Source organism: Cavia porcellus, unplaced genomic scaffold (assembly GCF_034190915.1).
Source record: "Cavia porcellus strain 051 isolate PalLab524CR breed Dunkin Hartley unplaced genomic scaffold, mCavPor4.1 scaffold_6, whole genome shotgun sequence".
Classification (NCBI taxonomy): domain Eukaryota; kingdom Metazoa; phylum Chordata; class Mammalia; order Rodentia; family Caviidae; genus Cavia; species Cavia porcellus.
The window spans coordinates 103,735,476-103,752,378 of NW_026947489.1; the positions used below are offsets into that span (position 1 = coordinate 103,735,476).

Genomic DNA, 16,903 nt, shown 5'->3' on the forward strand with positions numbered 1-16,903 from the left:
AAAGCTTCCCCCCGGGTACTGGGAATCACCTGGCCCACTTTTGGCTCCCGGGGCTGACTGCTGGCAGCTATTATCCATTTGCTGGGTGTAGGCCAGTTGGGCCTGTGGGGACTCCAGTGTGTCCTCCAGTGATTTCAAGTGTGGTCTTGTGTGGTCTTACTGCTTGGGAACAAAGTTCCAAAGCTTGTCTGTGCGCCGGAATTCAACCTGAGTGCGGGTTCAAGGTCTAGGACTGGGTTCTGATCCTTACTAGCTGCTTGGAGTTTACTGGGCATGGCCCAGTTAGGTCCTTGGGTACTTGCCTTGTGTCGTAAGGTGAAGAAATCTGTTTTTCTAGAAATGTACTTTTGCTTCAGTAGTTACCTCTGAGGTATAGATCTCAATAACATGAGAAGAAGTAGTGTAAGGTATCATGCTGATATTTTGGAATAGAATGGAACAGAAGAACTGGAACCAGTGTCTATAATAATACATGTAGCATGTTTTAACCATAGATTTTTCTCCAGTGGAAAACCAAAAATTTTAATCATACTTATGCTAATATAAGTGAAGATTTTTGGCAAAATATTTTCTAAAGGCACTTCTTGAGTGATACTTACTATAATAAAGATAATTGCGTTTCCCTCAATTTTTGCTTTATCACAAATGTTTTCTTGAGGACTTATCAGTATCTATTAAACTGTTAATAAAATGGTTATGTTTTATGGTACATATACCTTAACTAAAAATAAGTTAATAAAAATTGAGTGATGTGTGTATTGAAGTGACTAAATAAATTTAATAGGGATATAATCTTTTTTTTCTCCAGATTTCTCACTTTATTTCAGAGAAAAAAGAATAAAACAAAATTTCAAAACACAATAGTATGGGGACAACAATGGAACATACACTGTGCATTGGCATAACAGGACTATAAAATGGGTCTGAAAAATCTTTTGTATAGGTACAATATAACATCAAATGTGCTTTAATACATGTGCTACCAAAATGAGCATCATCAAGGATGTTTTTTTAAAAATAATTTACATATCTCATTTTAAAGTACCTGCAATAAATAAGAATCCAGGGCTGTGGATTTAGCTCAGTACCAAAAAAATAATAGGAATCCTGTGATCACTAAAAGGCCTAATGCAAAACGCAGCTTCCCTGTTGGTAGCACTAGTTGTTCAGAGCAATAGATTCTCTTGGGGATTTTGTTAGTCATGCTGTCTTTTTTATCTCAAGTATTATATTCAATCTTGAGTCTCTTACTAATGTATATTTTATGCATATATTACATTTTTCCTTATACAAACTATGAAATAGGTAATAATATGTTTATTTTATATATTGGGGTAAAACAAAGCATAGAGAAATAATGCAATTTTCCTAGGGTCATATAGCAAGTAATGGTGGAAATGGATCTAGAGCCTAAATCTATGTTTCTTTTTTTGGTGTGTGTGTGGGGCAGAGTCTAGCTGTGTAGCTCAGGCTGACCTTGAATTCCTTATGTTGTCCAGTCTGGCCTCAAACTCACGGTGATCCTTCAACCTCGGCTTCCCAAGTGTTAAGATTACCAGGTGTGTGCAACCACATCTAGCTAAATCCATGATTCATATAAAAATATCTAGTAGGATCCTTGGCACAAATTGAAATAGTTAGAGTTGAAAAAGAGACTGAAGGACTGGGAGAGGCATAGAGAATGAGGGAGGAGAAAAGATTTGTTTTGGCTGTCATGTAGAAGTGGGACTGAATTATTCCTATTTAGCTCTAAGGCCATTTCCAAACTTCAGCTATTATGAATTGTACTGCTATGGAACTTTAGTACAATGACTTTAATTCTTTTGGGGAGATACTTAGAAGGGGAATAGCTGGGTCGAATGGCATATCTAGTTTTAGTTTTTTGAGGAATCTCCATACTGATTTCCATATTGGCTATACTAGTTTACATTCTTACCAACATTGTGGAATGTTCCCCCACACCCAGCATTTGGTTTTATTTGATTTCTTGATTATTTACATTTTTTGGGTCTTTTTTTTTTTGTTGTCATTTGTTTTCTTTTTTCTTTTTTTGAGATAGGGTCTTATTTATGCAGTTCGGATTGGTCTTTAACTCACTATGTAGTCCAGGCTGGCCTGGAACGTACAGCCATACCCCTGTCTCAGCCTCCAAAATGCTGGAATTAGAGACATGGGAACATTATGCCTGGCTAATTTAGTGGCCAGAGATGTTGAACATTTTTTAAATTATTTTTATTTATTCACATATTTTCATTTATTTATTGGCTGTTTGTATTTTCTTCCACGATACGTCTGTTAACCCACTTTTTAATTGGGTTTTTAATTTTGTGGGATCTAATTTTTCTGAGTTCTTTATATTTTCTAGATGTTAGTCCTCTGTCTGAAGAATATCTGTCTGAGGAAAATTGTTCCCATTCTGTTGTTTGTCTCTTCACTCTGTTGGTTGTTTCCTGTGTTTTGCAGGAGTTTTTTTTATTTATATGATCTCATTTTTTTTTTTTTTTGATTCTTGGTATATTCCTTGTACAATTGGGGTTCTGTTCAGAATGTCCTTGCCTATGCCTATGACTTCAAAGAGTCCTACCTATTTTATTTTCCAGCAGATTGTATGTGTCTGTTTTAACATTTAGATCTTTGATCCTTTTTTATTTTAATTTAATACATAGTGAGAGATACAGATCTAAACTCAATCTTGTGTGTATGGATGGTCAGTTTTCCCAGCACCATTTATTAAGGAGGCTATCTTTCCTCCAGTGTATGTATTTGGTTTCTTTATCAAAAATCAGATAACTGAATGGGCCTGGGGTTGTTTCTGCATCTTTATTCTGTTCCATTAATGCACATGTCCACATTGTGCTCGTAACATTATTTTTTTTACTAATCGCTTTAGCTTTGCAATACAGTTTCAAATCCATATCATCCTGTCTCACACTTTGTTACCCAGGTTTGCTTTTGCTATTCTAGTCTCTTCTTTTGTATGAATGTTAGGATTGTTTTCCTTAGTTCTGTGAGAGCAGCTGTTGGTACTTTGATTGTGATTACATTGAATCTGTGTATCAGTTTTGGAATTACATCCATTTGGACTCTATTGGTTCCGCTTATCCAGAAATAGGAATATCTTTGTGATGCCCTTCTCCTTTTTCCGAGTACTGTAATTTCAGTTGTGGAGATCTTTCACTTCCTTGGTTAGGTTAATTTCCAAATGTTTAATTTTTCTTGATGCTATTGTGACTAGTACTGTTTTTCTAAAATCATTTCTCAGAGTATTCATTATTGATATATAGGAACATTATTGATTTTGTTTTTTGTAGGGGGAGTTCCAGGAATCAAACTCATGACCTTATACTTGCCAGGCAGGCACTTGTGCTGCTGAAGTATATCCTTGACCCACATTGTTGATTTTTGTATATTGATTTTGTATCCTGCTGCACTACTAAATTTGGTTATCCTGTTAGTCTTTTGGTGGAATCTTTCGCTCTTCTAAGAGAATTGTGACCAGCAAATAATAAGTCACATTCTTTTTCTACAGCACTTGAAACATGCTTTTCTTGTCTGTTAATATGATTGATTTATTTACTAATACTAATTTATTGACTTCTGTAGCATTATATAGTTCAGCAAGATAGTGTAAATCCTTTTCTTAAGTCTTTATAATATAGCTATTAACCAGCGGTTCAAGATCATATTGCTTGCCTTTCCGCAAGAAATACGGGTAGCCATTTATTTTAGTGGAAAGAAAAAAGTTTATTTATAGGTAGCTCAGAAGTAGATGAAGATGCCTCTTGGTAAAAAGGAAAAAATGTATTCAAAGCTCTGAAAGGCATGAAGGTGCCTCTTACTACCTCAGATCTCCATCTCTCCTTGTCTAGGTGTGCAAGGGTTTTGTTTAAAGGAAGGAACGGGAGGAATACAGTGAAGCAACAGATAAGGAAGATTCCTGTGCTGTTTCATCCTCCAGGCTTTCGCAGATTCTTCTTTTTCTTCTGGAAATGAAACTGAACCCCCCCCCCCCCAAACTCCTGGAGCCCCAAATTACTCAAAGTACTGCCAATGTTCACTATTTCCTACAGTTTCCAGAGGATGCAAAACAGCAGTTTCCTTGTAGGCCCCACTCCACTTCCCACCCCTGTGGCTGTTCTGACACAGAGACGGCCCAGAAGCCTTTGGAAACCATGAAGCCCTAGAGAAATGTTAGCTAGCATGGATGGGCCACTGCTTCCTCCTCCCAAGTGGGAGCAAAGGTATATTCCTTTCAGACAGATAAGTGCTTGTTTTCTGGTCATGGTGTAAGTTTTCTGTTTGTTTATCTGAGCTGAGGAAGGGAGGGAGTGGCAGCTAATGCTTTCAGCATGAGGAGGTTGGAGAAACAGCCTGTCTGTCTCTAAAAGAAAACAATTTTATGTGTGCACATGTGTTACTGGGGATTGAACACTGGGCTTTTGCACTAAGGTACATGTCCTGTGGCTCCCACCTCCTTTTTTCTTTGATTTCCCATGCCTCAGCTTCCCACATACACCATGCCTGGCTGTTAAGAAAAAAATTAGTTTTTAAAGATTTATTTTACCCTCTTGGTTACATAGGGGTATACAGGACTCCATCAATTTTAGTCTTTCCTATAGAAATTTTGTTCTAATTTCAGCTGCTATTTTCAAATTGACCATTCTGCTTTCTAGTGAAAATTTATTGGCTCTTTTGGTCTGTCTTCTGTTCTCAAGCTGTTTTCATTATTTTCTTCTTGTTCCTATGCTAATATTTTGCATACTTCGTAGAAACTTGCAGTTGTTCTCCAATTGCAGAATTTTGGAAGTTTTCCACCTAGTTTTGTTATAAATGCTGTCCATAAGTATTTAGTTATGTTGTCTTTTTTTCAAAATTGTGGTAAAAACTAACAAAATGATGATTTTTAACTATGGTACAATACTGTTAATTATATATATTGTCATGCAGTAGTTCTCTAGATATTTTTTAATCTTACAAAATTGAAGCATACTGAACTACCCTCCCCTAGCTTGGCTTATCACTGTTCTTTCTAAGAGCTTGACTCTCATGGAATCATTCAATGTTTGTCTTTTTGTGACTGGCTTATTTCACGTATCAAGATGAAGTCCAGTTCCATCTGTGCTTCTTCAAATGATAGTATTTCTTTCCTTTTTAAGGGTGAATAAGTGTCTTTGCTGATGGACATTTAGGTTAACCACATGTTCCCTTTGTGGATAATGCTACAGTGAACAAGAGTGTGCAGATACTTTTGTGAGATCTTGCTTTCAGTGAATGTTTGGAGGTATACTCAGTTAAGATTTTAGTTTTTTCAATACCTTCTGTGCTATTTTCTGTTGTGGCTGTGCCTCTTAATATTCCTATCAGAATTATACAGTGGTTCCAATTTTGCCACATCCTTGTTAATACTTGTTATTTGTCTTGTTTTAGAAAGTAGAAAACCTATTGCATTTGAGGCAATATCTTACTGTGTTTTAATTTGCATTTCACTATTGATTAGTGACGTCAAACATCTTTTGCTTGTGCTTTTTGGTCATTTGTGTATTTTTTTTTTAAGAAATGTCTTTTCAAGTCCCTTGTAAGAAATGTCTTTTCAAGTCCCTTGTCCATTTTAAAAGTTGTTTATTTTTGTTGTTGACATGTTGATATTCTTTATATATTCTGAATATTAACTTCTTATCCAATTATAGTTTATGTGATACATAGCTTGTTACATAAATACATATTGACAGGTAGTGTCATCTAGCCGTCCAAGGACAAATCAATCTATGTTTATTCTTTTCTCCCTAGAGACATGAAGATGGGATAATAACTAAGAACAGGCAAACAGGGTTTAGAAATCTTTGGTGCAAGTAGGAGGACATTCTAAATGGTTTATTGTGCTAGATTATATATTCATTAGCTTACAAAGCTACATGAAAGGTCAGTGATAATGAAAGGGAACTATTGTATTTCTGTAACATTCCTATTCAAAGGTTTCTGCTAGTATCCTTTTACATTAATAGCATTAAAGAGAAATCTGCCTCTGCCTGTAATAATAATATATTTAGTCTGTTGTTTAGTTTGTATTTGAAAATGTGTTAACCAGCAAGGAAGTCCATACTTAACGTCCCACAATTCTTGAATTTCTTGGCAGTATTATAAGTGGGTTGAATATAATGTTTGCTAAATGTATAAATTATTTGCAGAATAAAGTCACTGTGAGAAGAAGTCATTGTTTACTTTTAGATAGCTGTGAATTACTTCTTAAACCTAGACAGAATGTCTTTTTCAGAAGATTTTGATTTTAGATACTCTTTTTCATTATTTCATTTTGGCTCTCAAAAGCCTACATTTCTTATATTAGACTTTAAAAGATGCTGCTATTACATTCAAAATATAAGAAATTTTTTTGTTACGGAATTTGGAATTTCTTAGTTTTTCTGTCTCTGATTTTTTTTTTTAATAAGGCTTTTTTTTTTTTTTTTTTTGGTCTTTTTCATTTTTATCGGTCCCAGGGATTGAACTCATGACCGCCTGCTTGCAAGGCAGGTGCTTATGCCACTGAGCTAAATCCCCAGCCCCCTGTCTCTGATATTTGAAGAAAGTTCTCCTGTATCTCTTACTTTCCTCTAGATTTTTTTCTGACTAAATCTTCTTTTTATGAAACTTTCCATACTCAGTTTGAAAATGGTTAATTTATGAAGGTGCTTTTACTGTTTGGCCTACTTTGGTTTTTGATGACAGGGAATACAGGCCCATTCTAGGTTAAGTAAGAGAGAGAGAGTTGTACGTATAGCTCAAATATTTGCTGACAGATACTATAATATTGCCTGAATTTATTGGAAATAAATCCTGAATAGCTACATTGGCTTTTCTTATGACATTTCTGTTCATTTCTGCATGTCTCTATTGTTCTGTTTCTATGGACAAATCTTTGCCTTCTTAGAATATCTCCTGTTTTATGAGTTTAGTTTTACATGTGACCCCCCTATGGTTGCCTGGGTTCTCTTCAGCATATGTTGGTATACTTTTTAATTATTTTTTTCTAATAGAAGTTCCTTGGTATAGGAATATATATAGGATATCTCTTAAGAGTAGCTCACCCTGGTCATGTCTTTTGCCAGTTTATAATGCCCTTACAAATCTAATAGTCTCATTCATTTATTCAGTAAGTAGTTTATTAAGTACCTATTATAAACCTGACATTATTGTAGGTAGGTAGTTTATCACTGAACAAAGCAAGCCAAATCTCTGGTATCATTCTGGTGAGACAGCCAAGTAACTGTAATCGTTGAATGAATTACTTAATAATTTCTCTGGTAAAAAAAAAGGTGGTATGATCATGAGCTCCTAAACATGCTTCTTGCCCTTCAATAAAAGAGAATGGAGGCAGTTGGACATCATAAGAAAAGTCTGGTATACATAACCACTGATTTAGTTGTTTCTATCATCAGCTTGATAGAAAAAGATGATGTAGTGAATGATGTACCAAGTAGCCTTTCTTAAAATTTGAAATAGTTTCTACATCTGCATTCTAAGAATATTAATTCTTGTCACTTGGTATAATACCATGTATGCAGTTTTGGATAAAACAGAATATTCTTTTTTTCTTTCTTTCTAATTCCTATTCATTCTTTAGTTTCTTTTCAGTTGTTTTTTTTTTTCCCTTATAGTTACTGGAAACTCCACACTTATATCATAGTATTTAACAACTCCAGAAAATATTGTTTGGCTTCACTGGGGTCATTTGTTGAGGCTAAAATAGCATGACTGACTAGGGTAGCCCAGCAGCCTTACAGTGACCTCTACAAAAGTGAATTACCAAAGAAGAGAGGGAGAAGTATCTGATGGAGCAAGCATTATCTGACCTTTTCTGAATTTGGTTTGGGCAGTTTGTCTACCATCCACATACAGTCTTTTCATAGAAAGCCATTTACAATATATTGTTACTCCATAAGGGTCCACTCCTCTTTAAAAAAATAAACAACTCCATTTGGTCATCATACTTCTTAATGCTTTGATAGATCGGGTATGAGAATAGGAGAAGAAAAGAAAGGCACAAAAGTGCTAATAATTTCCATTCCATAATTTCCTCAGAAGTTGTTAACTTACTTGGGAGGCAGAGGCAACAGAATCACAAATTTGAGGCCAGCCTGTGCAAGATCCTGTCTCAATACGAAAGGAGTGGGAATATAGCTCAATCAGAAAGCAGTCTCCTCCCCTTAAAAGTTGCTAACTTTAGCTGTTTATACATTCATTATTTGAAAACCAAGTTATTACAGGCCTTTTTATTTCTTCGTGATACTGGGGATTGAACCCAGGGCCTTTCACTGAGTTGCATCTTTTAGCTCTCTGTTTTTGTTTAATTTTTTATTGAGACAATTTCTGGCTAAGTTGCTATGTTGCTTGAGATGGGCTTGAACTTGCAGTCTTCCTGCCTTAGCCTCCTAGCTTGCAGGAATAAGTGTGTGTTACCATGCCTGATTTACATTTTGTGATAGTAAAGCATCATTTACCATTTTGACTTTGTCTTTTCTAATTTGCATTTTCAAGTAACATTGTGACAATCTTATCACATGTAAATCATATTTCATATGCATTGACAAATGTATTAGTATTTCAAACTATGTCATCATGCTACTGAAATACTATGTATCATGAAATCAGTAAATAATATGTTACTTCTGGAGAACCTTTGAAAGTTATGCTTCTTCTAAGGAGATACTTTTCACTCTTAAATGGCAGTAATTAAAATGATTGATTGATTGTGTTCAGTGTTGGGTATTAAACCTGGGACCTGCACATTCTAGACAGTTATTCTACCACAGAACTACATCCTCCTTCCCAAAGAAACTAGTTTTAAAAATAATGATTAATAGTACTGATGTTGTGAAATATGCCAGTCTAACTCTTACAGATAGAATATAAATAAAATTGTTAGTATCTTTCAGCTGGGTCCTTTATATTTTTGTACCATGAATTATTAATATTTTACATTTTTTGATTATATAGTTGTATATCTAAGAGCATTTTCTAAGGAAAAATGAGATCAGGAAAATATTTATAAACAAGATGTTTATTGTACCATTGTTACAATAGTGAGAAGTTAGAAAATGTTTGTTGAAAACAGCATGAGCCTTAACAAATTCTTAAGTAAACAAATCAGCATATAAAGCCAGATTTAAGGCATGTTATATAGTGCATGATTATAATCACAGCTACTAAGAAGGTTGAGCAGAAGGATAGAAGTTTGAGACTAGTCTGGGCAACTTAATGAAACCTTGTCTTAAAACACAACCCAACCCAACACTCCAACACATCACAACAAAACAATCCCAAGGGTGGGGATGTAGCTTAGTGGTAGAATACTTGACTAGCATGCTCTGGGTTCACTCTTAGCACCAGCAAAACAACAACAAAAGAAAAACAAAATAAAACAAAAACCCACAAACCTAAAAAACTAGCTTCCTTATTAATTCCTTAGTAAAATATATATAGATCTAAGAAAACCTAGGATGAAATAGTCCAAAATGTTAATAGTGATCTCCATGTATGGGATTATGAGAGATTTCCTCTTTATATGTTTATGTGCTTGACATTTTTTCTGGAATTAATATTTACTGCTTTTATTATTAGTAGAAATTAATATAAAGTATTTCTTTAGCCTAAAATGCATTAGATTCGATTTTTAGAATTGAATAAACAATATGGGATACCAGATGAGATAAATAATATGAATTTCTCTCTTTACAAAGGCATAGAGATATACATTTAAAGCAATTTCTCTTACTATTAATGACTTTATGAAAATGAAAGTCCGAGTACTACATACTACAGTATATGACAAAAATTAATTATGCTGTGTACTTCGAGATACAAAGACGGATACTAAAAGAAAGCAAGCATGCTGCCATTTCTTCTAGAAAATTTTTTGTCATCTTCTTTACTAAGCTAAATTAGGTTCTCTTCTATCATTGTCATTACCATGATACATTGACATCATTTCCTTATCAGTTCATAGTGTCAGTTCATTATCCCTCTGCCAGAGAGGCTGATGCTTGAGGTGGTTTTTAAAGAATGATGAACCACATTTAGTTTAGTTGACTTTTAATAAAGTCCTTCATCCCTCTATAATGAGGAATAGATAAGGAACTATTGTACTGCAGTGGTTATTAATTTTAATTGAGATTATTTTTTCCAATGGATTTTGGTTATGAGTCAGTGAAATTAATAATATGCATTCATTTTCTAAAGGTAAAAATTTGGCTATAAAATGATAACACTGTGGGTGAAGAGGGAGGAAAATTTGAATTCACAGGGATGAGATAGATCATAGTGGGTGAATTTTTAAAAATATGTAACAAGTGGAATCAGTTTTGTTAAGGCTTACATTAGTTACACAATCAAAATGTTGCTGCATTTACTTGTGAGCAAGTTGGAAGAGCATACAGAGTAAGCACATGAAACTTTGTAAGAAGTAGTTAGGAAGTAGAAGTTGGGGGTGTGGTTCAGTGGTGGAGTGCTTATTTAGCATGCTCAAGGCCCTAAGTTCAGTGCTCAGCACGGCCAAAAATAAAAACAAAACACCTTAAATCTAACATGTACTTTCCATACCCAGCGTACTCACATATTATGTCCTTGAAATTTCATATAAGTTGATCTGATCTTTGATTTAACAAGCTAATTTTTTAAGGACAGTGGTTTTCAACCCAGAGGACATTCACCAATGTCTGGAGACATTCTCGTTTGTAACAGTTTGTTGGTGGTAGTGGTGCGGTCTACTGAGCTCTAGTGAGCTGAGGTTGGGGGTGCTGCTAAACATATTACAGCACACAAGTCAGTACTGCTCCCAGCCATAGTAAATAACAATGCATTAAGTAGCCCCAAATTGCATTAGTACTGGAGTTAAGAAACTTTACCTAGACTATGGTCAAGGTCCTAGGTCAGCCTGAGAAATTTTATTTAACTCATAACAACTTACAAACCATCACTAAGCTTAATGCTAACCATGTCATTTCACTGATCATTTACAATTACTTAGTCTTCTTAGAAAAGCACTTTTAAAATTTCAGTTTGGAATAGTGAGGTTACTTTTCTTATTAGGACACAGACAGTAGTAATTTCCATGATGTGGCAGAGATACAGATTTTAATGTGTTTTTCTGTTTTCCTTAGTATGTGTCAACCAGTTTTTAATAGTTTATAGAATAGGAAATGCCTGCTATTTAAGTATTGTATTTAGAATATTTTTATATCCTTTAAAACTTAAAAATATTTAACTCATCTATTTATTCTAGTATTTATTTAGAAATAAGCAGTAGTATAGTTAGTATTAAGATTTTTTTAGTATCTTGTAACTGGTTCATTTGATTTTATTAACAGGGTCAGGAGAAGGTTTGGGGAAAATAATCCAGAGATTTCCACAGAAGGACTGGGATGATACACCTTTTCCACAAGGTATTGAGTTGGTAAGTTGATACTGTATTACTGCTCTTTTATAATGATATTTTCTTTTTATATTATTTATGTTTATATTACATTTCCTCTTAAATAATTGATTTAACTGCAGTATATTACTAGAAATAATTGTTTTTCCTTCTGCTAGAACTCTAGATAAAGTAACCTTTGAATATATTGAGTTTGGAATGCCTGTTGTGCTGGGGGTTTTCCCATTTAAAATTCCCTCTAACATTAAAGATGAAATTTAGCGGGGGCCAGGGATATAATACAGTGGTACAAGCACCTGCCTAGCAAGCACAAGGTTGTGAGTTCAATCTCCAGTACTCCCCCTGCCCAGAAAAAAAAAACAAGATGAAATTTAGGATTTTATGATCCAGAACCAAAAATTCTGCTGATTGTTTAGTAAAAATCGTAACCTAACTAGCTTGAGGGAGTGTGTATCACTAAACAAACATTGATAGTATTTTTTGCTGAGAATTTCTAGGTTATTGTTTGAATGAAAATAAAATAGAAAACTAAACAAAAAAACCCCCAAGTTTGTTTAATGGTGGTCACAGTTTGATTTTGACATCACAAATCTGAATTTTTCTCTTTTCTGCTGCAAGCTCTATGAATCGCACCATTACTATGATGCAGTTTAACTCCTCCCATTCTGATCAGCCATTTTAAAGGAATTTAAATTGTTGAATGTAATTTATGAAATCCGGGACAGTCTTTCTGTTGGCAGATCCATTGTGGTGAAATAAAGGACTAAGAAGGTGCTCGGTGGAGTATATTTTTGTTGTATGACTCTAAAATTTGGTTCTTCAAATACATAGGATGAGGGTGTTACAAGTGTGTTTCTATATTGTATACACATACACATAAACAGTTTTTTTCAAAGTAGTTCTTTGAAAGAGCATTTGGTATAATGTCACAGAGTACAGGCTCTCTGGAGACAACTGTCTGGATCAAAATCTCAGTTACATGGTATATAACTTGACAAATACCTAAATTTTTTGAACAGCAGAGTCTTCATCTATAAAATAAGGATAGTAGCAGTAGTAATCTCATAGTGTTGTTGTAAAGAAAATGGAAAATAATGCACATAAAATGCATAGGGCAATATATTCATGTAGTAAGTGCTCAACAAATGAAGTAGATGGTTGTTTATTATTATTATTGCTCTTCGTTTAATGTCTTTCAGCCCTTTATTCAGAGGAAAAATTTTTCATTCTCTTGTTAGTATGGATCATTAGTATTAGGAATAAAACTGATGTTGAAGAGTGTAAATTTTCTTATCCTAGCTAATGACGGTCCTATTCTGCTTTACTGAGAATAAGAGAGACATTGCTGAGTACTTAAATTTGATTCTTAGAATCTAACCGTGTAAAGAATGTTGTGAGTTTGTGGGCCCATGGAGAGGGAAAATCTTGAATTTTAGCAGTAAAAATGGAGACTGTCAGGATCTAATGAGAAGTGGCTTTTTGGAGAGCCACTTACATTCCTTTCTTTTCTCCCCCATGTATCTTTACATATCAGTAATTAGCCTTATGATATGAGTAATTAGACATTTTTATTATAAGAACTTTTAAACTATTTTCAGTATTCCTCTTAGTGGTGGTCAAAAGGGGAAAGCTTTAGTGGTAGGGACCTATTACAAGTCTCTGGGTTTCTACTTTCCTTGACATCGAGTGTAAGGGAATATAATACTACATCAGTTGGACAGTATGAATAGTGAACCAGTTTCATAAGTTTCAAGAACACAGACGATATCAAAGCAAAGAGAAATAATGGACTGGCATAATCGTTTTACTAGAATTTAGACATTTTTCTGTTTTGAAAGACAAGTAAACTGATGCCTATGATGCCTTCAATGTTTTTCTAGTAGCAGAGGAGAGACATGGATTGATTTTTTTCATATATTGATTTTACTGTTTAATAAGTAAAATTTTTTTTTTTTGCATGACAGACACAGTCATGTTCAAGCATTGTTGGTGTCAAGTAACAGGTGAGGTGTGTACCACTGGATTAGTGAGACAGGTATCAAGAGGTAGACAACTTTTTCTCACCTAATACTTACCTAGATTACATCTTGGATGATTGTTAGAAGTTCAGAATTTGTGTTCTTGATTAATATTAAAGAATATATGATCTGTTGGATTGTTTGAAATTTTCTTTAAAGTTTTCCATAATTGATAGCAATTCTAATTACTTAATGGCTATTGTGCTTTGTCAAATATAAGATAAATTTCTTTCACATGCTAATTTTTGTTCTTTTAAAATTATTGTCCTATTCTTGCATGTATTAGAGATACGTAATTATTATGTATATAAACGTCAATAACTTGAGTAACAGACATATTATTTGATCTTGAGTAATTTCTATACCTTCACGACTAAAGATGGAAATAATAAAATTTTAGTCTAAATGAAGGTGATCTAGTTCAATCTCTAAGTGGTTTGTGGATTCCAGGACAGTAGTGACCCTTTTCTGATGATGTAGTAGAAAAAAATTATATCCTTTCCAAGTATTTAAAATTAAAGTTAGTACCTAACAGTTGTATGATGTTGATAGTTTATGATAAACTCTCATAAATTAGGTGATCGATGATAGTCACCTTCCAATGTTGGTATACTCTGGACTAATCCTTCCTTCACAATGGACCCTTGAGGGATATCCAAATTCTATTTAGTTGATAGCATTGAATAGAGACCTACTTTCCTTGCCTTATCTGAGGATACATATGCATCAGAAAATAATAGTAAATTGAAATTATTTTATATTGCCATCTTTTCACTCAGGGAACATGTGTTTGATGCACTTAAATTTTGAATGAAAGATCATTTGTTCAACCTGAACACTTAAGTTTCTAATTTGTGCAGAATGGTTTTAGGCATTCATTTACTAATCAAATCTCAAATTTAATTTTTAGAGGATACTGAATTTATTCTTTCCATTTTTACATAAAGCAAGTGTGTTCTTATTCTTCTGTTTAGAAATAGTGAACTTTAATTTGGTTATATTTTAAAAATAAAAATATGAAAATAAGCTAAACCAAACATAATGACTACTTTTCCAATTCTGGGATATTTCTGTCTTTTCCTTGTGCATTTTCAGCATACATGGAAACCACAGACAGTCATATAAATAAAGTTGCAGTTAATTTTAGTGACAGTGTTTCAAAGAAAATTAAAGAATTGTTTTCCACAGGTATTTATGGCTAGAAATCTATTTATTATTATGGGAACAAATGTTTTTATTGGTTAGGTCTTAGACATTAGCAAAATAGTGTTGTTTTGGTGCTAGCTCCTTTTTAAATTTTAGCCCATCCCAGAAGTGAATCTTTATATCATGATCAGAAAATACATAATAATACCAAGAATATAATATAATATGACCGCAGTGAGGCATTTGTTATCTCATTTTCTAAGTAAGCTACTATACTGTGATAAGTAAATTTTGTGCCTTGTAGAAGAGGAAGAAACATTGATAGAATTTCAAAATTTGAAGTTCTTTAGTTATTTATACACTAATGATTTTACGGTCTTTTCTATGAACCCCGTGTTCAATAAGTGTAGACTGTAGAGAAGTGGTGGGAGGGAAGCTTATAGTTAACATTCTGCAGATGAAAATAGAAGTAACTTCATTTTAAGATGCTGTTTGAAAGCAGAGGTGTAAGTATAAGTGCCACATAATACTTTAATTCTTTAAGCTATTTAGAGTGTGATAACTATAACAAGTAAGATACCCATATTCCATTGACCTATATGTAAATACTATTTGGTCAAGCAATTTAGTGTGGAATGGATAACAGAGAATTTTGTTTCCTCTTAGTAGAGAAATATGTGTAAAAGGAGGATGAGAAGGGTGGTGAACGTATTTTATGGCAGAATTCAAATACACAAAGATTCTAATAGTTTAGAGTAATGGACAACTTATCAAAAAGATGAAATGAAATAGATAAACATAAAAGTTAATACAGGTGACTGTAAAAAGACAGCTGTGTGTAAGTCACTATTTAAAATAAAAATAGGTTGATAATAGGCCAGCAAGCCATATTTGAGAAATATGAGAAAACAGATTAAAGTAAATCAAAGATACTTATGAAAAATATAGGTAGCATTTAAAACCTAGTGCTGTGGTAGGATGCTAGGTGATGAGTTTAGTGTTAAAGATGATTCAAATCTTGATATGAAGAATGTGTGAGAGGACATAACACTAAGACATAATTTTTTAAGATAGAGGATACAAAAAGGATTTTGAAAGTCATGTGTATAGCAAAGCAAAGCAAATGATATAGTAAGGTTAAAGTTAGAAAGTAGTGATTGTGCATAGGTCAACTTTAGTTTGCCACATTCAGACTGTTGTTTCTTGGGTAATACTGCATGACAAGGCACTTGATAGAATATAGAAGGTGCATTGGGAGAAGTAGATCGTTTGTCTGTCTCTCAGAAAGATAATAACCAATCTTTGTGATAAGCTTTTCATTCCTCCATGCTCACTGGAATGGTTTTCTTTCCTTCTACTAGGATTTCAGTTCAATTCTATTTAATGTGCATTTATACTCTCGGTTCTGCCAGAATCTTACTCCTAACTGTCTACTGATCTTAGAACCACCTTTAGATAAGACTTCCTTGCAATGTTGATTGAGGTTCTGCTATACTTGGTGGCAGAGGCCATGGAGAACTTCCAGGGGAAGATGGAGAACAACATAGGTCTCACCCACTATAAATCTATATTGTTTGCTAACAGCCTGGTTTTCATTCTCTAATGGAACCATATAACCATTTATTTCTTATACAATTTTGCATCATGTCATCCTATAACTTATACTGTACTTTTAAAATTCTAGTTCTTTTTCACTCCTATTCTTCCATTTCCACTAATATCATTTCCATTGTGTCCAAAGTCTAGGCTAAAAAAACTTTTTTAAAATCTTAGTTATTATAAAGTGTTTCAAATGATCCTTTTGTTATCTTTATTTATCTACAAGCTGGATGTGGTATAAACAATATGGGACTGGAAAGTTAGGCAAAGGTAATTTAGTATTTCTGATAATACTTCTCTTACAGGACTGTTACCACATGACAATATTTTAATACATCATAATGTTGTTATTCATTGTCATCCACTCTCATCTCACATAGTCATTGTGCCCACATTTCAGGGTTCTTCTCTGGAATAGTTTTTGTTCTCTTAATTCTGAAATCATATAGTTGAAGAGGTTTTTTTGTTTTGTTTTGTTCCATTTTCTCTTTAACTACATGAAGGCTGATTAATGGCAGTAAGGTAGATGAATGTAGGTTTGATAGGCTCAAAACATTGTCCTGAGCTGTGGTTTACAGTGCAGATATGGCCAAGTCCAACCATACCACACACAACCAGTCCGCAAAATGGCACAAAAATGGCATCAAGAAAACCCAGTTGCAAAGGTAAGAATCTCTGAAGGGGTTAGATCCCAAGTTCCTGAGGAATACGCATT

The 16,903-nt window shown here is 33.8% G+C and overlaps 1 protein-coding gene across 7 annotated transcripts in view; it reads left to right on the forward strand.

Moving 5' to 3' along the window:
- Sbf2 (SET binding factor 2) overlaps window positions 1-16,903 on the forward strand; it is a 497,072-nt gene that overhangs the window by 101,868 nt on the left and 378,301 nt on the right. For all 7 annotated transcript variants that reach the window (XM_013148062.3, XM_013148064.3, XM_013148063.3 and 4 more), the window contains exon 2: window positions 11,361-11,446. In XM_013148062.3, coding sequence (XP_013003516.2) covers window positions 11,361-11,446 — 86 coding nt within the window. The remainder of the gene's footprint in view (window positions 1-11,360; window positions 11,447-16,903) is intronic.